Source organism: Theropithecus gelada, chromosome 18 (assembly GCF_003255815.1).
Source record: "Theropithecus gelada isolate Dixy chromosome 18, Tgel_1.0, whole genome shotgun sequence".
Classification (NCBI taxonomy): domain Eukaryota; kingdom Metazoa; phylum Chordata; class Mammalia; order Primates; family Cercopithecidae; genus Theropithecus; species Theropithecus gelada.
In genome coordinates, this window is record NC_037686.1 from 49,434,473 (window position 1) to 49,460,077 (window position 25,605).

Consider the following 25,605-nt stretch of genomic DNA (forward strand, 5'->3'; position numbering starts at 1 on the left):
TTTCATATAAGGTGTAAGGAAGGGATCCAGTTTGAGCTTTCTATATATGGCTAGCCAGTTCTCCCAGCACCATTTATTAAATAGGGAATCCCTTCCCCATTTCTTGTTTTTGTCAGGTTTGTCAAAGATCAGATGGTTGTAGATGTGTGGTATTATTTCTGAGGAATCTGTTCTGTTCCATTGGTCTATATCTCTGTTTTGGTACCAGTACCATGCTGTTTTGGTTACTGTAGCCTTGTAGTATAGTTTGAAGTCAGGTAGTGTGATGCCTCCAGCTTTGCTCTTTTGGCTTAGGATTGTCTTGGCAATGTGGGCTCTTTTTTGGTTCCATATGGACTTTAAAGTAGTTTTGTCCAGTTCTGTGAAGAAAGTCATTGGTAGCTTAATGGGGATGCCATTGAATCTATAAATTACCTTGGGCAGTATGGCCATTTTCACAATATCGATTCTTCCGATCCATGAGCATGGAATGTTCTTCCATTTGTTTGTGTCCTCTTTTATTTCATTGAGCAGTGGTTTGTAGTTCTCCTTGAAGAGGTCCTTCACATCCCTTATAGGTTGGATTCCTAGGTATTTTATTCTCTTTGAAGCAGTTGTGAATGAAAGTTCACTCATGTGATTTGGCTCTCTGTCTGTTATTGGTGTATAAGAATGCTTGTGATTTTTGCACATTGATTTTGTATCCTGTGACTTTGCTGAAGTTGCTTATCGGCTTAAGGAGATAATGGGGTTTTCTAAATATACAATCATGCCATCTGCAAACAGGGACAGTGTGACTTCCTCTTTCCTAATTGAATACCCTTTATTTCTTTCTCCTGCCTGATTGTGCTGGCCATCACTTCCAACACTATTTCGAATAGGAGTGGTGAGAGAGGGCATCCCTGTCTTGTGCCAGTTTTCAAAGGGAATGCTTCCAGTTTTTGCCCATTCAGTATGATATTCGCTGTGGGTTTCTCATAAATAGCTCTTATTATTTTGAGATACGTTCCATCAATACCTAATTTATTGAGAGTTTTTAGCATGAAGGGCTGTTGAATTTTGTCAAAGGTCTGCATCTATTGAGATAATCTTGTGGTTTTTGTCTTTGGTTCTGTTTATATATTGGATTACGTTTATTGATTTGCGTATGTTGAACTAGCCTTGCATCCCAAGGATGAAGCCCACTTGATCATGGTGGATAAGCTTTTTGATGTGCTGCTGGATTCGGTTTGCCAGTATTTTATTGAGGATTTTTGCATCGATGTTTATCAGGGATATTGGCCTGCAATTCTCTTTTTTTGTTGTGTCTCTGTCAGGCTTTGGTATTAGGATGATGTTGGCCTCATAAAATGAGTTAGGGAGGATTCCCTCTTTTTCTATTGACTGGAATAGTTTCAGAAGGAATGGTACCAGCTCCTCCTTGTACCTCTGGCAGAATTCGGCTGTGAATCCGTCTGGTCCTGGACTTTTCTTGGTTGGTAGGCTATTAATTATTGCCTTAATTTCAGAGCCTGTTATTGGTCTATTCAGGGATTCAACTTCTTCCTGGTTTAGTCTTGGGAGAGTGTATGTGTCCAGGAATTTATCCATTTTTTCTAGGTTTTCTAGTTTATTTGCATAGAGGCGTTTATAGTATTCTCTGATGGTAGTTTGTATTTCTGTGGAGTCGGTGGTGATATCCCCTTCATCATTTTTTTTGCATCTATTTGATTCTTCTCTCTTTTCGTTTTTATTAGTCTTGCTAGCAGTCTATCTGTTTTGTTGATCTTTTCCAAAAACCAGCTCTTGGATTCATTGATTTTTTTTGGAGGGTTTTTTGTGTCTCTATCTCCTTCAGTTCTGCTCTGATCTTAGTTATTTCTTGCCTTCTGCTAGCTTTTGAATGTGTTTGCTCTTCCTTCTGTGGTTCTTTTAATTGTGATGTTAGGGTGTCAATTTTAGATTTTTCCTGTTTTCTCTTGTGGGCATTTAGTGCTATAAATTTCCCTCTACATACTGCTTTAAATGTGTCCCAGAGATTCTGGTATGTTGTGTCTTTGTTCTCATTGGTTTCAAAGAACATCTTTATTTCTGCCTTCATTTCATTATGTACCCAGTAGTCATTCAGGAGCAGGTTGTTCAGTTTCCATGTAGTTGAGTGGTTTTGAGTGATTTTCTTAATCCAGAGTTCTAGTTTGATTGCACTGTGGTCTGAGAGACAGTTTGTTATAATTTCTGTTCTTTTACATTTGCTGAGGAGTGCTTTACTTCCAACTATGTGGTCAGTTTTGGAATAAGTGCGATGCGGTGCTGAGAAGAATGTATATTCTGTTGATTTCAGGTGGAGAGAGTTCTGTAAATATCTATTAGGTCCACTTGGTGCAGAGTTGAGTTCAATTCCTGGATATCCTTGTTAACTTTCTGTCTCGTTGATCTGTCTAATGTTGACAATGGGGTGTTAAAGTCTCCCATTATTATTGTGTGGGAGTCTAAATCTCTTTGTAGGTCTCTAAGGACTGGCTTTATGAATCTGGGTGCTCCTGTATAGGATGCATATATATTTAGGATAGTTAGCTCTTCTTGTTGAATTGATCCCTTTACTCTTATGTAATGGCCTTCTTTGTCTCTTTTGATCTTTGCTGGTTTAAATTCTGTTTTATCAGAGACTGGGATTGCAATCCCTGCCTTTTTTTGTTTTCCATTTGCTTGGTAGATCTTCCTCCATCCCTTTATTTTGAGCCTATGTATGTCTCTGCACGTGAGATGGGTCTCCTGAATACAGCACAGTAATGGGTCTTGCCTCTTTATTCAGTTTGCCAGTCTGTGTCTTTTAACTGGAGCATTTAGCCCGTTTACATTTAAGGTTAATATTGTTATGTGTGAATTTGGTCCTGTCATTATGATGTTAGCTGGCTAGTTTGCTCATTAGTTGATGCAGTTTCTTTCTAGCATCGATGTTCTTTACATTTTGGCATGTTTTTGCAGTGGCTGGTACCAGTTATTCCTTTCCATGTTTAGTGCTTCCTTCAGGAGCTCTTTTAGGGCAGTCCTGGTGGCAACAAAATCTCTCAGCATTTGCTTGTCCGTAAAGGATTTTATTTCTCCTTCACTTATGAAGCTTAGTTTGGCTGGATATGAAATTCTCGGTTGAAAATTCTTTTCTTTAAGAATGTTGAATATTGTCCCCCACTGTCTTCTGGCTTGTAGAGTTTCTGCCGAGAGATCCACAGTTAGTCTGATGGGCTTCCCTTTGTGGGTAACCCGACCTTTCTCCCTGGCTGCCCTTAACATTTTTTCCTTCATTTCAACTTTAGTGAATCTGACAATTATATGTCTTGGAGTTGCTCTTCTCAAGGAGTATCTTTGTGGCATTCTCTGTATTTCCTGAATTTGAATGTTGGCATGCCACAACCCCATCAAAAAGTAGGCAAAGGATATGAAAAGACACTTCTCAAAAGAAGACATTTATGCAGCCAACAGGTTGCAGTGCAACCCTGAAGGAAGCACTGAACTTGGAAAGGAACAACCAGTACCAGCCACTGCAAAAACATTCCAAATTGTATAGACCGTCTAAGCTAGGACGAAACTGCATCAACTAACGAGCAAAATAACCAGCTAACATCATAATGACAGGATCAAATTCACACATAACAATATTAACCTTAAATGTAAATGGGCTAAATGCTCCAGTTAAAAGACACAGACTGGCAAATTGGATAAAGAGTCAAGACCCATCAGTGTGCTGTATTCAGGAGACCCATCTCACGTGCAGAGACATACATAGGCTCAAAATAAAGGGATGGAGGAAGATCTACCAAGCAAATGGAAAACAAAAAAAAAGCAGGGATTGCAATCCCACTCTCTGATAAAACAGAATTTAAACCAGCAAAGATCAAAAGAGACAAAGAAGGCCATTACATAAGAGTAAAGGGATCAGTTCAACAAGAAGAGCTAACTATCCTAAATATATATGCATCCTATACAGGAGCACCCAGATTCATAAAGCCAGTCCTTAGAGACCTACAACGAGACTCAGACTCCCACACAATAATAATGGGAGACTTTAACACCCCACTGTCAACATTGGACAGATTAACAAGACAGAAAGTTAACAAGGATATCCAGGAATTGAACTCAACTCTGCACCAAGCAGACCTAATAGACATCTACAGAACTCTCCACCCCAAATCAACAGAATATGCATTCTTCTCAGCACCACATCACACTTATTCCAAAATTGACCACATAGTTGGAAGTAAAGCACTCCCCAGCAAATGTAAAAGAGCAGAAATTATAACAAACTGTCTCTCAGACCACAGTGCAATCAAACTAGAACTCAGGATTAAGAAACTCACTCAAAACCACTCAACTACATGGAAACTGAACAACCTGCTCCTGAATGACTACTGGGTACATAATGAAATGAAGGCAGAAATAAAGATGTTCTTTGAAACCAATGAGAACAAAGACACAACATACCAGAATCTCTGGGACACTTTTAAAGCAGTGTGTAGAGGGAAATTTATAGCACTAAATGCCCACAAGAGAAAACAGGAAAGATCTAAAATTGACACCCTAACATCACAATTAAAAGAACTAGAGAAGCAAGAGCAAACACATTCAAAAGCTAGCAGAAGGCAAGAAATAACTAAGATCAGAGCAGAACTGAAGGAGATAGAGACACAAAAAACCCTCCTTTGCCCGTTTTTAAAAAAATGTTTTTCATAGGTCTAATATTCTTCTCTGTATTTTGTAATCTTTTTCTCCCTCTGTGTTTCAATGTTTATATTTTCTATGTTCCACAGGACTAATGTTTTCTGCTCTGTTTTTCCACAAACTCCTTTACTTAGTTCCTACTTTTTGTTATTATTAGTCTTTATTTCTAGAGTACCTATCTGATCCTTTTATAAAAATAGATTTCATTTATCTACTGAAATTCTTTATCTTTTTATCTTCTTTTTCCAACATTTTCTGTATTTCCTTGAACATATTAATCCTAATTATCTTAAAATCTTTTTCTGCCAACTCTAATATCTGTATTACTGGTGACTCTCTTTTAATTGCCTATAATTTCAGTTTTATGCTGTAATCTGTTGGCATGTTTAGTAGTTTCTTGTTAAATACTAGATATTGTAGATAAAAAATGTAGCTTATTCAAATGATGTCCTCTTCTAGAGGGGGCTCACCCTTTCTCTGCTGGTCAGATAGAATAAAAGCTGACCAACTTAATATAATCAGGGACTAACCTGAGTCAAAGCTAGGTTGCAGTATTTTAAATCTCTGCCTACCTGTGATTTTGCTTCTACTTCTCTAGTCCTTCCAGGGCTTCCAACAGAGATCCTGGAGTATTTAACGAGGTTCTTTTGCTTGTCGAGTCCTGATTCCTAACTCTTATCTTCCTAGCATGACAACCCTGCCAAAAACTCTGTTTTGCTTTCTAGAGACGTTCCTAGTCTCCCTACACAACTTCAGTATTTGGCATTTGACATGAATGGCCCTGTGTCAGCTTCTGTTTTCTTTCCCTCCCTTCTCACTAGGATCTTGGTCCCTTGAATATTCAATTTTCTCTTTAGCCCTACAAGACTTTCAAAAGCTCTGTTGCTTTCTGTATTCCCAGTGATGGTCCTACTGCTTGCTTGATCTCTGCTTTATCCAAGGTACTTTAAAACCAACATGTTTAAGATTGAACTCAAAATCATGTCCCATAGAACATTCCATTTCTCATTATTTGGTACTACCTAGTGTGTGCAAGCTGTGGCCTACAGGTCAATAGGGCCCTTGAGCTATGAATGGTTTTTATATTTTAAAAGTATTCTTAAGAATATGTGACATAAAGCTTTGTGGCCCTCAAAGTTTAAAGTATTTGCTATGTGACTCTTTACAGAAAAGGTTTGCCAATACTTTTTCTGTCGTAATAACTGTCATCACTGTTTGTCCCATTATCTATATTAAAAATCCTAAATGTTATCCAACTATCTTCTCTTGAAAACCAATCCAAAATGAACATTTGTCATTTTTATCTCCTTCTGAAAGCAGTCTTCTCTCTGCCTCTGCCACTCTTCTAGTTTATGATCTTTCCTCCAGGTAATACCTTATGATTGATATTTTTGTATTTAATCAGCACTTCCTGCTCCCACAAATCTGACATCTGCTCCAAGTTCTCCATTAAAATAAACGTCCACTGTTATAGGACTCTCACACATGTAGAAAATTACCCTATATGTAGGTTGTGAGTGCATGTGCTCCTTTATGGGTAAATGTATGTGTACATCATGTGTGTATATCTCAGAGAGTTTGGGATGGAAACATTGAAAATTTCCAACTCAGGGTGCCTTTCCACCAAGTCTTCTCCAGTTTGAAGGAAATGAGTTTTAGGTTACTATAAATGCAATCTCAACCATTACATTAAGTTTTCAAAATTAACTAAATATTTAATTCATATTTGCTAAGTTTCTGGTCATTACAGGATTTTTGGCTCTTTTCCCTTTTTAAGGATCCTTGAATTAGACATGACTGGATTTATTGTGGTGATTGCATAATACCATCAAATCATGACATATACAATGGAACAACCCTTCCCGAAGCCTAATAAACCCTGTGGTTCTAGTGCCTTATTGACCCTGTGCCTTACATATAATAGGTGTTCAATGGATTTATGAATGGGATTCATAGTTCATACTAAATATAATTTATCATGTTCTGAGCCAACGGAAAGCAGTCTTGTTCTATGAAGGTTTTAAATTCAGAACAATTTTTTTCCCTTGCAAATACATTAACAAAAATATACTATATTAAGAAGAAATATAGATTATTGTGGAATGTAAGTTAGATACAGCTAAGGAGAAATTTCTTTTACTATCTCACATCATAAATCAAATAGTAGAATGCTGAGAGAATAGGGAGTGCTAGGTGGATTAAACCCTATGACCTTTTCAGCAGCCAGATCTTTCTAGTCCTTGTGTATGATACTTTATGTTTAACTCTTATTTGGGAACTCAAAGGTATTGTGAAGTAATTTATAAAAATATACATATTTATGTCAAAATACTAATACTTTAGTATTTTGGGAATTGAAATAATTTATTCTCTTCTAATATGTTTGAAAATCTGCTCTTTATGAGAACAGATGGAAGTTTTTCAAACCTCTTGACTTTTAAAGCCTCTGTTAGGAAATAATTGAATCAGTCAAGTTCAGTTAAACATTTATTGACTACTAGGTACTGTGTTAGGTCCTGGGGAACCAAATGAATAAGACATATTTACCTTCAGAAAATACACACAGATAAATACAATTCAATAAAGTAGCGGGGATGGCTGAGACATGCAGAAAGTATTGCGGAAGGCTGTCTTAGCTTGAGGTGATCAGGACTGGCTTCTTGGAGGAGGAGACATTCAAGGATGAGTAGATATAGTCAGATGATGGAAGCAGATGGGTTGCGATGTGTTCCGGGAGGACTAGGTGGCCCAAGCAAAGCGGGAAGTAGGAAATACCACATGCGGGGAGACAGTTGTGGTGGGAAATGAGACGAGTCCATTGAAGCACCATATGAAGGTGCTTAAGCTTTATCTTTTACCTCAGTGGCTTTCAAAGTTGAAAAAAAAATAGCTTTGTAATCCTACTCTCAAAAGGAATTATATATGAAAGCCAGTATGTAAAACAGACAAGAGGTAATAGGGAGGAGAGTTTAAATTCAAGAACTATTTGTGAGTTAGATTCGGTGAGACTTCGTGAGTGTTTAGGTATGGGTGGAAGGAAGGTTGGCCCACAGGTTTTCTGATTGGGTGATAGAATAGAAAGTAGCTCTATCACATGTGATAGAGCAGGTTTTGTCCGGGATGATGAGGAATTGTTTTATTTATGGTGAGTATGAGGTTCCTATGGGACATCTATGTTGTGATGTCTGCCAGACCTTTAAAAGAGTGAAACTTGAGGCAGGACTGTGTTGATGGGACATACGAAAGATGGTTCTTAGTACTGTGGAAGTGGAGGAGATCATTCAGAGATAGACTCTGGGCTTACTAACCTTAAGGGAGGAGGAAAAGGAAACGATTTAGAGGAGGAGTGATGTGAGGCATGTGAGGAGAGCCAAGAGAATGGGCTAACCTGTAAACAGAGGGAATCGAGAGTGTCAGGCAGAGTAGAGAGTAATCACTTGTGTCAAATGTGGTAGATGTTGGGTATTAGAAGGATCAAAATGTGTTTGTCAGTGAAGTCATTAGTATTCTTTTTAAGAACTGTTCTTCCCAGGACGTTGAGAGCAGAAGGTTGATTGTGGAGGGTTAAGGAGTGAAAGGAAAGTGTGGAAATAGAAATAGTAACAAATGTAGAATACTTTTGAAAGGTATGTATAAGAAGAGAAGGAAAGAGAGTAGCTAGAGGGAGATGTAGTTTTGAAGACAGCTGAGAGTATTTGTGGGCTGAGGATGATGATCCAGTAGTGAAAGGAGCATTCTAGATTAGGATAGGGAGGAATTGATAATTGATGAAGATAGGTTCCCCAGGGCATGAGAGAGTGGGCCATTTCAAAAGTAAAGGGAGGGAAGGCAGTTGGCCTTGATGTGGAGGAGGAAAACCTTATTTCTGAAACTGAAGGGAAAGAGCACAGGCTGGGTGTCCAGATGGGTATATGTTTCTGTGGATAGTGGATAGGGATTGAGGAGAGAACATTCCTAAAGCCTTCCCACTTCTCCCCAGAAGTTGGAGGTAAGATTGTCCGTAGGGAGGAAGGGAGTGATCCTGAGTTGGGGACCTGATGAGAGTGGTAGAGATTAGGGAAGGAGGGGTCTGAGAGCCAGTGTAAGGATTCACTGAATTTGTAGTTGAAATGCAGACGTAAAAGGGAATGGAGGGTGGTTGTGAAACACTGATTGCTAGGACCGACTGTGGTTGCACAGACAAGGAAGGGGAAGAGGGGCTGATGGTCTTTGATGAAATTGTGGAATCCAGGGCCTGAATGCCCCATGATAGTGGTTCCCAAACCATGCTGCATCTGAAATCACCTGAGGATCTTTAGGGACTACTGGCACCTGGCTCCTACACGAGGATTTTCTGATTTAATTGGTATGGGGTGCAACCTTTGTGTGGGAGGTTTCAAAGGTTCCCAGATGATTCCCACCCACAGGTTGCAGCAGTTTGTGCTCCAAGAGGCTGAAGAGCAGGTGTGGGGAAGATCTGGAACTCTAGAAGGTGTGGCCAGAGTGGGGATATTAGCATTTAAGGTTTCTCAGGTGAGGACAGGACCCAGTGTGCATGGCCATGGGAGTGGCTGGCTGAGGTTGAGTGGAGGGGAAGTTGTGAAAGTCACTATGGCTTTTAGTATTTGGTGGTGCACTTTCCTGGTCTTTTCTCCTCCCACTGGATAAAGAGCCTCGTGATAAGAATGCAGTGCCATCTAACAGGCTTATTTGGGAGTAAGGATTAAGATAGCATTTAACAGTAGGATTCAGACATGCCTCATGAATGTGTTTTGGAAAAATTATAGTTTAAAATATTGTTGATGCAAGTAAAAAATCCCCAAACTAAATGACGAATCTAATAGGAACTTGCAATTTGAAAGCAAGATAACAGCATTTGAAAGCCAGCACTTACGATGTGCGGATTATTAAGGCATCCTTTATGTGAGACTGTCCAGTGTTCATATGCAGTAAAATTTTTGTACCATTACTCTACAGTTCATAATAGTATGACATCTAATTAGAATGCTGAAAGTCTCCAGAACAGCAGGCCGCAACCTTTTTGGCACCAGGGACTGGTTTCATGCAAGACAGTCTTTTCATGGCCTGGGGTAGATGGTTTTGGGATGAAACTGGCGTAGTTAGAGTCTCATAAGGAGTGCACACGTAAATCCCTTGCATACACAGTTCACAATAGGGTTTTCACTCCTATGAGAAGCTAATGCTGCTGCTGATGTGACAGGAGGTGGAGCTCAGGTGGTAGTGCTCACTTGCCCACCGCTTACCTTCTGCTGTAGGACCCCATTCCTAAAAAGCCGTGGACCTGTGGACCAGTGCCAGTTCATGACCTGAAGGTTGGGGACTCCTGTTCTAGAAAACTGGTCACATGCTAATTTAAGGTTATAAATAGCAAAATATAAAAATAGCACTTGTAGCATAATTAGCGAAAGTAACCTTAGTAATTCACTTTACTAAATTACCCTATGCTTAACGTTGTGTCATTTGCCCTCCTACTTTCAATCCTTTTACATCTCATAAGGAAGCCCCTTGACCTCCAACAACTGCAGACCATAAGTTGAAATCACTGACCTATACGAATGCTGAACTTTCCTGGGACAGTGAATGGCCAGCAAGGGTGTGAGCCAGGGACAATGACTTCAAAGTTTAAACATTTTTTCCAGTGTGAATCTCATAAGATGATTTATATGACATGATATTGCAGGCCCTAAAATTAACCTTGAATAGAAATATCTCAGGGAGACAGTTTACTGCATTGTCCAAGTTTAGGAAGTATAATTGGTACATAGTGGTTGTGGCTGGAATTCTATACGGTGCTGTCAACTGACTACAACAGGTAAAATATATCCAACAGATCTTTCTGTTAATGTCTTCCACTGATCTCTCTCTTATTTTGTATAAAAATACTGATTTTTCCTAATTACATTCACATCTCAATCACAATCACACCAAGCAGCAATCAGCTCTGGTAAAAGTGATATTTTCTCAGGCAAACAGATGGGTAGAACGAACGAGGTAGGAAAAAGAATGGGAACGGTAAAAGGGGAGGGGATTTATCAGCATAAGCCAGGATTTTAGGTTTTTACAGTGTAATGTTACTTGGTTTTTAGTCTCCTTCACTTCTATTTCAGTAAGTGTAGTACTTGCTGTATGCTTGTCCCACCCTTCACCTGGCTAACTCCTACTCATCTCATGAGCATGAGTTCTGTGACCTCTGTCCCTACAAAGGCTTCCTGAATTTTTCAAGTATAATACTATAGCCAAATCAGACAGGGACAGTTGGGTCTCTTCCTCTCTGATCCTCTGGCACTTGGATTATATTGTTATCCTAGTACTTATTCTATAGTACCAATATATGTAAGCAGGTAGATATATTTATTTCCATCTCTACTTCTCTATATCAGAGTTTCTCAACCTCAACACTATTGACATTTTTGGCTGAATAATTTTTTCTTGTGGAATCCTGTGCACTGCAGTATTTTTAGCACCATCCCTAGCCTCTACCCACTAGATGCTATTAGCACCCCTTCCAAGTTGTCACTAGCAAAGTGTCTCCAGACGTTACCAAGTGTCCCTTGGGAGTGAGGGGAGAATTACCGCCTGCTCAAAACCACTGCTCTGTACCAGACAAAGAGCTTCTCAGGGACCACACCGTATTACTTCTCACATTTCCAGTGCTCAGCACGAAGTGTTCATTGAATCACTAAATAACCCAGGATTTGAGGATTCACTAATGTGGAGTGGATTCACTCACCACCTCCTTTCTTTCTAATGTTGAGAGTCTCTTGATAGCTAGAATTATTCAAAACATGTAGCAAGTGGTAGGCAGATAGAGGAAGAACCTGACTTCCTCTTGTATTGTCACCATTGACTTGCTGTGTGACCTTAGGTGACTGACTTATCTCCTATATTCAACTTGGTTTTAGTTTTAAAATTGGTATAATAGGGTTGTAATGAAGTTAAATGGGATAACATGTTTGAAAACATCACAATAGTTGTTCAACATACATAGCTTAATACTCTTGATTGATTGATTCATGCATTCATTCAGCATATATTGAGTGCATACTATAAGCTAGGCCCCAAGCTAGAACCAGCTGGAGAGGACATAAGTTACACCCACACCCAGTGGGCCCTGGGCCCTGGCATTGAGGAGTTCCTGCTGTGATGTGGGAGAAAAGTGTGCAGTTCATTGTGTTGAGCCTTTTACTCCTTAAGGTATGAACCAAGTGGGAGAGAACCCCAAGGAGACAAACTGACCTGAAAGGTTGTTGGGAAGGCTTTTCAGAAGAGAGAGGCTTGACATTAGGTGGAAGAACATCCCAGGCAAAGGGAGCAGCCTGTGCAGATGCACGTGGGCATGGCCACCATGCGGAGAGAATAGTGAGATGTGGGCCAAGTTGGACAGTGATGAGAGAAGAGAGTTCAAAATAGCTTAGAATCTACATGAGCATGAACATTTCAAATTAGGGCTTGTTCATCACAGTGCCCCAGGGTCGATTAGGGCAGTTTTTTTTTTTCTTCTTTTCATTTTCTCATTATTAGTCTTATCCTTGTTCTTACCAAGTGGAGCCTCCCAGAATCTCACCCTTGTTTCCATTCATTTACAAGTGTATTAAGGGTTTCAGCATATCTAGAAGGGTGTGTTATACTAGCTCTTTGGATTTTTGCATTTTGTTTCTTTCACTTCGTAAAAACTATGTTCACATGTATCTTTGACACATTCATTTGAGATAAAATGAGCAGGGTTTTGTTATCTCTCCCTTACCAGTGAAAGGAATACTGCTTGCATTATCTGTTCGCTGTTTACAACAACTCATTGAGGCAGGCAGTCTTTTCTTTATTTGGAAGTTAGAAGAATTGATGCTAGGGAAGTTAACTGAGTGGTGTAAAGGTCTGTACAGCAGAGGAACACTCCTGGTCTTGTTACTTTGGTAACTCGACCCTTTGGGAAGAGTTGAAAAATCAATCTCTTGTGCTACTGTTGTGGAAGCTCTTAATATATTGATCTTCCAACCCCTTAATATATTAACACTATTTGCAAATTATTATTCAGGCATTATCCAGTGAGACATGGTCTACAGAAATATCTTTGAAAGATATTTTCTTTATCAAAGGCATGACCTAAACGTTTATACTTAATGGTTACAACTTACTTAGTTGAGTGATTTATATTTTATTTATATCATATTAAATTATAGTGTAATATCAAACCTTAAAACCACAGTCAGTTAAATATCTCTAGTTTATGCTTATTAACATACTTGTTAATGAAAACACATGAAAAGTCAAATAACATGAACTCCATAACTATATTGTCATTCACACCTACTCATGAAGACTTATCCTGTCTAAAATAAAATATTTAAGATGAATAGTGGTATATATTGTCTATTTCCAACATAAATGGATTCTCTCATAAAAGAAAACTCACTTGTATTATCCTAACTCTTAATGTTAAGTAACAGCAAAACAACAGCAGAGGGCACCAAATATCCATTTCAGTCTTCCACAGTTTCTTGACATTTTCTAATTTTTGTGCCTCCCTTTTCACTCTCTGCCTTTCTCCTCCTTCCTTCCTTTCTTCCTTTTTTCTAGTACTTAAAATATTTAATATTGAAACCATATTGTGCATATTTTTTAGTGGATGATGAGGTTTTTCCCTTAGCTATTTAAAAATTATGTCAAGACATCAATTTGTTTTTATTCAGTGACCTTTTTACATTTAACATGCAGCAGAATTTCAGAAATTCTTTTAAAAACTTTTATTCAATAAACATTCTATACTAAATCAATAGTAAAATTATTAAATATTTATTTTTCCTGCCAAAATATTATTAGGCAATAAACCATTTTTCATGGAAATTTAAAATTATTTAGAACATGCAATGTAATATGGCTACATGATTTTGTAAAACAGCATACTAAGATTTGTCAAGTGTTTTTTGTTTTCCATTTCAAGATTCAAAGTATTAATATCTATAGAAGTGTGTGTGTGTGTTTGTGTTAGATGTGTGGTATTTCCTAGCCTTGTTCTTAGTATCCTTAATCTTTGCTTTCAAAGGAGATTCTGATTTTTTTTTTAATTATTAACTCTTCTGCTTTATACTTTAGCATGAAAATCAGCCTGTGTCTGTAGTGCTTGCTGGTATAAATAAACCCTCTTTAACTGGCTATAGGAACCATTTGATATCACTATAGATTGGACTCAGTGCTCATTCAAGATAAATAGTAAATTATTTTACAAGGTATTTTAAAATCCTCTTGAAAACTGCAATATTAAAAAATGATTGTGAAATAAGTAAGCTTTAAGTCAGGATCATTGAAGTGAATGGTGAAAGAGTGCAATTATTGCCATTGTTTTACATTTCTCTTTGTCATAGGATGAACCGAAATACACTGAAAATATCATTATAATATTGGTTTTAGAAAACACAGCTTTCAGGTATTTCACCAGACATGATTTAACCCTAGAATATATTAAAATATTTAATGATAAACATTATAAATATATAATAATGATAAACAAGGATTCATCAACATTTTTTCCTCTGCAGATTCTAAGTTATTGCTTTTTTGTTGCTGGAGGCTACTGCATATGGGGGTGTGTGTGTATGTGTGTGTGTGTGTGTGTGTGTGTGGATGTGTGTGTGTGTCTGTGTGATTATGTGCTGAAAAATATCCATGCTTGAATACAGATTAATCTCATGAATCATAGTTCTGTTGTTTTCCTTGGGTTTTCACCTGAGAGACAATTTTACCTGTTACTCTTAACCTATAATTGCCACAGGTTCACTTTCAGCAATGAGGAAGCAATCCAATAATATTTTTCTGTGGTTTTATTTCTGTAATATTTTAAGTCAGATTCCTTATTTAAAATCTGAAATGGTTAGATCTGTGTTTAAAGTTACAATCGACTTGGTTCTTACATTGAAAATGTCAAATATGTCTGTCTTACTACCCTTCTAAGTAAGTGTGTGTAGATGGATGTATTTTGCATTTATCGTTGAGTTTTACTAGCAAATTTGAGATCTTTTCATTTGTACGTACCTTATAATTTAGCCTTCCTTGTTGGCTTTCTTCTTAAGAACAGAGGCTTTATTTTCTCCCAAGCATCTTGCGCATAAAAGGCACTCCACAAATATTTGTTAAACGGAATTTAATCTTTTTCCATGATAGTGTAAAGGTGAGTTTGTGAGCACACATTTCAAACGTTCTTAATAAAGGTAGCAGCGGAAGCATACTAAGCTTCCTGCTAGAGAATTTTCTGGATCCAATAGCCTGTGTTTGAAATTGTTGAGAGTATAATAAGTTCATTTGAATGAATTAGTGTGCTCTAGACATGAATATCTTATGATTAAGCCAAGAGACTTATGAGTTTGTTAGATGTTTTAATTTCCCATAGATAAACTTAGTGTACTATATTACGATATCAGACATGTTGGTGATTAATTCTGCCATCTCCATGCATTTAGCCAAAATATCCTCACAACTTTGCTGCATACCTATATTTTGTTGTAACAAAACTTTGTTGGGTTAGTTAAATCTATTGTCAGGTATTGCAAATTATGCACGACTTAGTGATATCAGAAATTTTATAGTTTACCTATAGGACTTCAAGGTTAGTCATTTTCTCTTCTTTTCTTTTGTCTCCTCCTGTTATCTTCTCAGCTGTTTTTGTCCCTGTTTTTTTCTTTCTTTCTTTCTTCTTTCTTTCTTTCTTTCTTTCTTTCTTTCTTTCTTTCTTTCTTTCNTCTTTCTTTCTTCTTTCTTTCTTTCTTTCTTTCTTTCTTTCTTTCTTTCTTTCTTTCTTTCTTTCTTTCTTCTTTCTTTTTCTGTGGATTGATGTTAGGTATAATTTTTGCTACAATGACACAATCAGTGCACTAAGAAGTTCTGATAAGAGGAATCACACACAGTTGTATCCAGATATCATTGTCCCAGACACTAGATGATGTTTCAGGTGTCCATGCACGTGGGCTGTCTGCTGGCACACCTCCCAGGAAGGGACAGAAACATTCGCAGATCTGCAGATGCGGAAAGCAGGCATGTGGGGTTGACATCAGGTGCAAGAGCTTAAAGGGCTGTCTTGAGGCTACCACTGTAGTGTCCTTTTTTCTTCAAGTCACTCATGCTGCTTCAATAATTTCTTTACCAAGCATGTTTGATTTTATATTCTTTGGTAGCAATGGTCTTTATCTTTATCCTGAAAGAATTTTGCAGGTCTTTCCCAGAGAGGCAGCATCTGCCAAAGCACTGTGGTGGTCTCTTTTACCTAATGTTGTTACTACCTATTCCTTCATACCCAGCGTCGGGTCTGTCTACCTAATATTGTTATATGATGATATTTTATCTTTTGCGTGACATAACCAGCCCTAGTACCTAGTCTGGTGCCTAGGCCATAACAACAGCTTTGTATGTGATAGCTATCATTATTAATAATAATTTTCCACATCAATATTATTTTAGATAAAATATTTATGTAATTTTATGTAGTATTCACTCAAACTACTGTTGGTAGGTAAAAAGCAGTGAGCATAGTGTCTGACATTATCCATTCAGTGTCTGAAAAAGAAAAGATAAAGCACAGTGCTCTGAGAAATAAAAGGATTATGTATACGTTCTTCAATCTGTCCTGTTTTCTACATGCTCAGTGCTATTGCATACTTTTATCTTCCCTCATCTGGATGGTTTCAGTTGCCTTCCATTTCACATTCATTGCTGATTTTGCTCCCTTTAGCCAACATTGCTGGTAGATAAATGTTTATACAATTAAGTTTGATCATGTTACTCCCCTCATTAAAACTTTTAGACAACGGTTCTCAAACTTTACTGCATAAAGTAATCTGGGGTGCTCGTTAGATTCTGACGCATTCCTAAAGATACTGGTTCGGGTCTGATATCAGGCCCAGGAAGCTGTATTTAACAAGCACTCCTGATGATTCTGAGAAAAATACTGCTTTAGTGGCTCCCAAGCCTGCAGGATAAAGCCATTCCTTGCATTCTTCATCTTGGACACTTGTGGTTTCAGCAGTATCCACCGTGTGATGCTTCTGCCTTTGTCCTGTTTCACATCTGGCCATCGTTCTGCCAGTAGTGCTCCTTCATTGCTCATTACATCTTCCGTGAGGGTTTCCTGGTCACCCGAGGTGGAGTTGGTACTTTCTCCATTGGGTCCCCTTCTTGTGCCTTGCCATCTCTCTTTATGGCACCATTCATCCAACATTATAATAACTTATGTACATGTCATCATCTGTTTTGAGTTCCATGACTAGAAAAACCATTTCTGACTCATCTTGGTACCCTCAGTACCCTGCACAAACACAAGACATAATAGGTGTTAGGCAATTGGGAGAATGAATGAATTAAATATACGAGAATGAGATTCGGAAAGTCTTGATTGTTTTCTGCATTTGTAACTTTATATTTATGATTGTGTAGTGTAAATTTATCACATTATTTATGTATTTTAGGATACTTAACTGTAGTATAGAAATATTTAGAGCAGAAGTTTACCCACGGGAAATAGTGATAGATCTGCTTGAAAAATGTGTAAGTAATTTTCAGAAGAGAAGCCACTTGAAATACTTCTTGCAGCATAAGTAGAAGTATGTATGATTTGAGTGTCAGAAGAGAGATTCAGGAGGGAGCATGATTCTGGCATAAGCATATGCAGAAATACAAATGTCTGAAACTACTTGGTCTTGGAAAGTACAAGTGGTTTGATTTGGCGGAAGTTATAGGGATTGTGGTGAGAGATGAACTTGGAAGGGTAAGCAGCAGTATATCTTGGAGGATGTTTTATGCTTTGCAGGTAAGTCTGGATTTTGTCCTTGGGTTCAACAGAATGTTGAAGTCTCTTAAGCTAGAAAGAAACATGGTCAGATGGGAGGAAATTAAGACAAAAGAGAGACCAATTAAGGGGATTTGTAGTAATTTTATGACAGAAGAGCTGATTGGCAATTTAAAATAATTTTCCTAAAAAAATTTTAAGGCTAGTCAAGTGAAGCAGTGGGAGTGGAGAAGGGACAAAGAAATCTATAACTGGTTGTGACCAATTAGTTCTAAACACCACTGCACTTGGACCAGCCAATTTTATACAATTTTCGTAATAGTCTTTGTTCATTCTGTTAGGTACTGTAATAGCTTTAGACTATACAAGATGAGTAAGACATGATTGGTCCCTGATTTTGAAATGTTCCTGTATAGGAAAATGTAAATATCTAGAACAACAAATTATATAAATGTGGCACAGACATACAAATATGTGATACACAGTAGGCATAAAATGTTGTGGGAGTTGAATTCAATAACCTCCTTAGCAGAATTAGTCTCTTTCTCCCACCCCCTGCCAATTTACTGGGGGACAATTGACAAATTGTCAATTGTGTATATCCCAGGTGTACAGTGTGATGATTTGATATACATATACTTGTGGAATAATAGGGCTTCGATGGAAGAGAAGCGATTGGAGTGAAGGAAGAGCATTTTGGGAAGGGGAATAAGTAAAAGGATTTATATGTGAGGGGCCATAATTTTGGTACTAGGGCCTATTTGTTAAAGCTCGGAAGGTATATTTGGGGTCAAACTGTAATGGACTTTGAAGATTGTGCTAAAGGAGTTCACATTTTATTCTAGAGCTTTATTTTCTAATTATTAAAATAATGTATATTGATTACATGATTATATACAATCTAAGAAATATATAGAAATACAAACAAAATGTTCTGTGATTCCATCACAAGATTGTAATTACTATTAATATTTTCACACATTTCTTTCCAGTCACATATATATGTGTGTGTGTGTATATGTATATACACATGTATATACACACACACCCCCCCATATAAGCAGTCTTTCTTGCCATGCTTATATATATGTGTGTGTGTATATATATATACTTAAGCATTAAATACTTGAAATTGGAACCATAATATGTGTGTGTGTGTGTGTGTGTGTGTGTGTACATGTGGGTGTGTGTATAGTTTCACTTAAAATTGGAACATGGGTATTTTTCTACATGGTTAGATGTGCACACAAAATGTGATTTATAAATACTGCAATATTTATTATATGGCTATGCATAAATTATTTACTGGTTTCCTTATTGTAGATATTTACGTGGTTTCTAATTTAAAATATTGGCTACGGTTTCACTGAACATCTTTGAACATAAATCCTTATCTGTATTTCTGACTATTTAAGATAGGATCCTGGAAATAAATGTATTGGATCAAACAATATCAATCAGAAAGGCTCATGAGGTATTTTGCCAAATTACTCTTTTAAAACTATTTAAATTCACGCCTGCAGTGTATGAGTTTGACTTTCTCTATACTGTTTTTACTGTCTACTGTTTGCTAATAAGTTAATAAGATAAAACACTTATCTTGTGGTTATTTTAACTGTCATTTCCTTGATGACCAATTTGAGCAAGTTTTCCCTATATTCACCTTTTATGTTTCTTTTACTGTCTTTGCTCTTCATAGTTTTTTTCTTTTTTCTTTTTTTTCTTTTGGCAATAGTATTCTTACTGCTTTTAAGAAATGTTTGTATTTATTACAACTCTTCATTAGTCCTATTTCTGGAACATTTTATTCCTATTTTTTAGTTGTCATTTAACATTTTTTTTATCATAGTGAACTTTTAAGTATGTTTAGAAAGTCCACTCTCATCTCAAGATCAGATAGATATTCACTTATGTTTTGTTTAGTTTTTAAGAATTTTTGTATTGTCTATTTTTCTTAATAATTCATGATAATGGAAATTTTTTGGTAGAGTGACATGATTAGATTTTTGCCTCAGAAAGAAGTCTGTGGCTCTTTAGAGGTCACATGTGTTGGAGTAAGAGACCAGGGACAGTGAAACCTGTCTTGAGGAGCAAAGATAAGGGTCTGAATTTCTGTCGTGACAGTGGGATAGGAAGAAAACGGAATGATTTCCAACTGATGAATCAGGAGGCCCAGCAGGTTTAGTGAGGGGTGGTGATGAGAACATTAAAAAGCGAGGTAGGTACTGTGGGATCTCCCAGTACAAACCATTGGGGATAAAGGATTGAAACTCCTTTAGGAGACTGGTCTGGCTGGTGATGGGAAATTAAAGCCATCTACATATAGGTGATAGTTCCCATGTGGGAGGAAGAATGAGTTATCAGGGCAGCTGCCTGAGAGGGGGAGATTGACAGAGGTAGAAGACTTACCAGGAAGTACTCTCCAGTTGTCTTTATTACGCTCCAGGATGCTGGGGAGGCGGCTTTTTATTCTTTCTTTTAGTTCTTTCTCTGTCTCTGTCTCTTTTTCTTTCTGTCTCAGCAAAAAATAACAATGTCATATACTGCAAAGACATTAAGGAAGAGAGGGACTGAAGAATTTTCATTGGATTAGTCTACTTAAATTTTGCTAAAAGGGACTTAAATTTGGCTAGAAGAGGAGAGAAATAGAAAAGGGAGCATGGTCAAAAGATAGCATTTTTTAAAGGATCTAAGTAAACTCTAATATGTTCTTTATTCAGGAAATGGAATCTTTGAATAGGGAGATTGAAGGTAAAATGGAAAAAGGAGGGATATGATGGTTGTAGCAACTTAAAGAATCAGGAGCCACGATAAACGGATTATTCCATCAGGTGGAACAGTAGTTTGTTCTCAGAAACAGGATTTGCTCCTAAATTATTGAAACAAATTTTAATCTGTACTATGAGTAAAGAGACTCCCTGCTTCAATAATAAACTGTTATTTTCTTGGTTTTTAAACTAATGGGCAATTTTGTGATTGTTTCAGCCTGAAGTTCTTCTAATTGTGTAAGCTGATATGTTACATGCTGCTGATTGGCAAAGTTAGTATGTTACTTTTCATGATACAGGTTCCTAGAAGGACAGCTTAGTAAGCATGTTAATTCCTCTGATTATTTATTGCTTATTAATTAATGTATGAAATTAAGCACTTTTAATTATAACTATCTTTTAAAAATATTTATTACAGGGAAATTTACCTAAATATTCTCATAACTCCCTGATGGTTCAAGCAATAAAGACAAACCTAACAGACCCGGACATACATGTGCTATTCTTTGATGTGGAAGCGTTGATTATTCAACTCCTGACTGAAGAAGCCTCTAGGCCGAATACTGCGCTTATTTCCCCAGAGAATTTGCAAAAAGCATCTGGCAGTTCAGACAAAGGGGGCTCTTTTTTAACTGGAAAACGGGCAGCAGTTCTCTTCCAACAAGTGAAAGAAACAATCAAAGAGAACATCAAGGAACACCTCCTTGATGATGAAGAGGAGGATGAGGAGATAATGAGGCAGAGAAGGGAAGAAAGTGATCCTGAATATCGGTCCAGCAAATCAAAGCCATTGACCCTATTAGAATATAATTTAACTATGGACACTGCAAAGCTGTTTATGTCCTGCCTTCACGCCTGGGGTTTGAATGAAGTACTGGATGAAGTTTGCCTGGATCGCCTTGGAATGCTGAAACCCCACTGCACAGTATCGTTTGGTCTCTTGTCGAGAGGAGGCCACATGTCACTGATGCTGCCGGGTTATAATCAGCCTGCTTGTAAACTGTCACACGGGAAATCAGAAGTGGGAAGGAAGCTACCAGCGACTGAGGGAGTAGGAAAGGGAACTTATGGAGTGTCCCGTGCTGTCACCACACAGCATCTCCTGTCTATCATTTCTTTGGCAAATACTTTAATGAGTATGACCAATGCAACTTTTATTGGTGATCATATGAAGAAGGGTCCTACCAGGTGTGACCATGATAGTTTGATTTTATTAAGTTTCAAAAAAAGAAACCTGTTTTATTTTTTAATTGTTGATTACTCTTTTTTGGCTCTACACAATTTTATTATATTAGTGTCATCTCAGTTTTTTCCTTTTTACGCTTTAAAACACCAGTTTCAAAATGCCCAGTTAAAACATAATAAAATTATACTATTTTATGTATACATTGGCATACTTAGATGTTATTTTTTAAAAATTTGGAATGAGAGAGGTAGTCATATAGACTAGCTCTTGTAAATATAATTATGAAATTGTATCTGTACTTGAAGTTTGCCCTAATATTCAATTCAAAATATATATTTGAGGCTGGGCATGGTGTCTCACACTTGTAATCCCAGCACTTTGGGAGGCTGAGGCAGGAGGATCACTTGAAGCCAGTAGTTTGAGACCAGCCTGAGCAACATAGTGAGACCCTGCCTCTACAAAAATAAAAATAAAAAAAATTAGCTGGGCATGGTGGTTACACGTATGTAGTCCCAGCTACTTGAGGGGCTGAGGTGGGAGGGTTGCTTGAGCCTGGACGTTCATGGCTGCAGTGAGCCATGATTGTGCCACTGTACTCCAGCCTAAGCAACAGAGTAAGACTCTGTCTCCAAAAAGAAAAAATAAAAATAAAAATTGTGTATTTGGTTAAATGCTTCTTCTCATTGTAACTTATATGTAATGATTGGCATGTGTTCAGAGATTTGGCTTCAGAATTTTGTGAGAAGTATAGTCAGAATTTTTCAACAGAGAAAGAAAAAACTTTTTAAAATGCAGAATACTATTTTAATATTTCTAGAATACTTAGACTCAATTTGTCTTTTTATGGAGGCAACTTTTTATTATACTCTATTGAGCATTTACCATATGAAGAATTAAAAACAATTCTAACAAATACTTATATAGCACTTACTTTGTGTCGGTCTGTGTTGTAAGTACTTTACAAAAACTAACTTGTTAGTGCCCTTAACCCTATAAGGTATGTACTTTTATTATCCCTTTATTACAGATAACAAAACTGAGACACAGAGAGATGATGTAATGTGCCCAAAGTAACATAGTCAGTAAGTGGTAGTGTCAGAATTCACAACTGAGACAGTATGCCTCTACAGTCCAAGATTTCTTAATACCTAAAGACTGTTTTCAAGTTTTTGGGCTGAATGCTTTTAATCTATCTTTCTGTGAATTCACTTGGACTAATGCTGTGGAGTAGGCTGAAATCTCAGCATCTGAATATTAAAGAACAAATTAAGTACAATGTTAGAAAATATTTCTTAAACTAATATAAAGCACAGATTGTACATGTCAGATTTTTACTTGCTAATCATTTACTCATTTGAAATGGAAAACATTAATAGGTCCAAACCAAAATAATCTTTCTGGAATGGTAAATTGAAAATGTTCTATATATGTTTGTTTTGTGATTTGTTTAGAAGTAGAAAATTTTTTATTTTAAATAGTTCTGCAAACATGACGGTGTCAAAATATATCTTGTATTTTTTTTCTTCTTTTTTAAGGCCACCTAGACCAAGCACCCCAGACCTTTCTAAGGCAAGGGGTTCCCCTCCAACTTCCAGTAATATTGTGCAAGGACAGATTAAACAAGGTAAAATTAAATCTTATTAAGTAATTGACATGACATTTCAGCTCTAGAAACTGAGGAGGCAGAGCTAATGTATAATCATAATATTTGTTTGTCTTGGGTTGTTAAAAGAGAGAAAAGTTGTTATATTCCAGATGTAAATATGGATAATTAAGATGTCAGTTAAGAATAAATCAGATTTATTTAGAAAGTGATAAATGAACATATTTCAAATAATTTTATTATACTGTCTTTGGCCTAATTTTTATATATTAGGGGCACCTTAACTTGACAACAGTAGTGTTTTAATTGTGTGTATCTTGAGTTTAAAAGTTACATGTATTTTAAACTACATTTAGAAATGCTTAAGTTCATAGTTCCATACTATAGCTCATCTCCTGCCATTTTCCCATAGTTCATGTGTTGTGATTCACAAGCGGAAATCCTTGTTAAACTATTCTTTTTATCTTTTCTTTTTATTTAAGTCATTATATAATTAACTTTCACCTATACTTTGCTTTTCATTAGGAGATAGAAGAGAAGAAAGGTTGAGTTTCTCTTCCTTTACTAATAATTCCTACATATTCCTGAGTATAATTAATATACTTAGATGTATCTGTGTATATCTTTTATATTCCTATTAAGACTGACAAATGAGCTAATCAAGAGATTTGGGGAGTTATGTCTACTTAGAGAACTTTCCTTTAGGCAAAGAGTTAATACTGACTCTTCACAGAATGTGATAGAGAAAAGTAAAGAAGTAAGCAACAGATGGGTTGATGTAGGTTCTGCTTATAAATGGTGGCCTACTGGCATTTTTCTCCCCTACCCCTGTACTTTTTTTTTTTAAGTTTGAAAGAGTCAAACAGTAGTTTACAAGTTTTGTTAAATAGTAGACCCCCAACTTTACATCTGTAGTTGTTCCCTTCCACAGGACAAGTACTTTTATCTGTCTTAGCTGATTATTTGAGACTTACTTTAACATCCTTAAATGGTTTGCTTGATTTTCAGCATCAGGCACTCTCAGATGGTTCTCATTATGGAAGATAAACTCCCACACTTTCTATGCCATTCCCATCCATCATTTCCAACCCCACACGGTCACCCTTCTCATTTCCCTGACCCCAGGCACATCACCATGCCTGACTAATTTTTTCTATTTTTAGTAGAGATGGGGTTTTGCCCTTCTGCCCAGGCTGGTCTCGAACTCCTGAGCTCAGGCAGTTCACCCACTTTGGCCTCCCAAAGTGCTGGAATTACAGGCATGAGCCATTGCATCTGGCCAATAAAATTTCTTTGTAGATGATAGTATGTTTCTGGGCTGTTTGATTCCATTGATTGATTTGTCTAGCCTTATGTCTTAATTACTGTTGCTCTGTAATGAGACTTGATATTCAGTAGATGAAATCTTACCACCTTATTCTTTTTAAAGTGTGTCTTGGCTATTTTTGTCCGTTTGAATTGCAATATAAATTTTAGAATCAGTTTCTCAATTGCCACAGAAACCTGTTGTGATTTTAATTGCAGTTATATTGAATTTAGATAAGTTTGGAGATAATTAATATCTTTATGGGATTCACTCATTATACATCAACTTAATATGTCTCTATATTTATTTAGGTGTTCTTTATCATAACTATAGTTTTATGTGTACAGGTTTTATATATTTTTTAGATATATAGCATTTATATATCTAAATATTGGATTTGGATATTAGATTTAAAAAATTTTCTTAACTGGTAATGTTTAACTATTTTTCATTTCTGTGCCCCAGTATGGAATGCAGTTGATTTTTGTATACTAATGTTGTATCAAGCAATCTTGCTCAATTCACCTATTAATTAAAATAATTTATCTGGGGATTCCTTTGAATGTCAGGGTAATCATATGAGATAACCTTTTCTATTCCCAGTCTTAAAGGGAAAACTTTTAAACCTTTTGTAATTATGATATTTCCTGTGTGCTTTTATAGATGTTAAGAAACTAGTTACCTTTTATTCCTTCTTTGCTAATGTTTATCATCAGTGTATTTGGATTTTATCATACCTTTTCTATATTGATTGAGATGATTGTGTAACTTTTAATTTTCCTCTATTAATGTGGCAAATTTAGAACATAAACACAATATTGCATCCTAGAATAAAACCAATTTTGTTGTGATATATTATTGTCTTATAAATTATTGTATTTGATTTATTTATTTTTTTATTTAAGAAAACTTTTTTTTTCTAATGTTGTTAGAAGCTTTCAGATTATTTAGGTTACAAAAACTTGAGTTGTGGACTGTTTTCTTTTTTTTCTATTTTCATGAAGAGTTTGTATAAGATTGGCAACATTTCTTTCATAAATTCAAACTCTAGATTTAAATTTGCTGGATTTAGATCTAGAGTTTTCTTTGTAGGCAGTTTTTAATTCTGGGTTCAACTTATCTCATTGTTTGACTTTTCAGATTTTGTTTCTTTGGTGTCAGTTTTGTTAAGTAGTACATATTTAGGAGTTTCTCTGGTTCTAAATTTTCAAATATATTGACATTTGAGATTATAATAAATCTTTCCGGCGTCTGTGGTGTGTCCTTATTTTTATTCCTGATTTTAATAATTTACGTCTT

The 25,605-nt window shown here is 36.5% G+C and overlaps 1 protein-coding gene across 2 annotated transcripts in view; it reads left to right on the forward strand.

Moving 5' to 3' along the window:
• The window catches only part of WDR7 (WD repeat domain 7), a 388,356-nt gene that overhangs the window by 88,254 nt on the left and 274,497 nt on the right, over positions 1-25,605 (forward strand). For both annotated transcript variants that reach the window (XM_025365405.1, XM_025365406.1), the window contains exons 15-16: positions 20,630-21,399; positions 22,933-23,021. In XM_025365405.1, the coding sequence (XP_025221190.1) occupies positions 20,630-21,399; positions 22,933-23,021 (859 nt within the window). The remainder of the gene's footprint in view (positions 1-20,629; positions 21,400-22,932; positions 23,022-25,605) is intronic.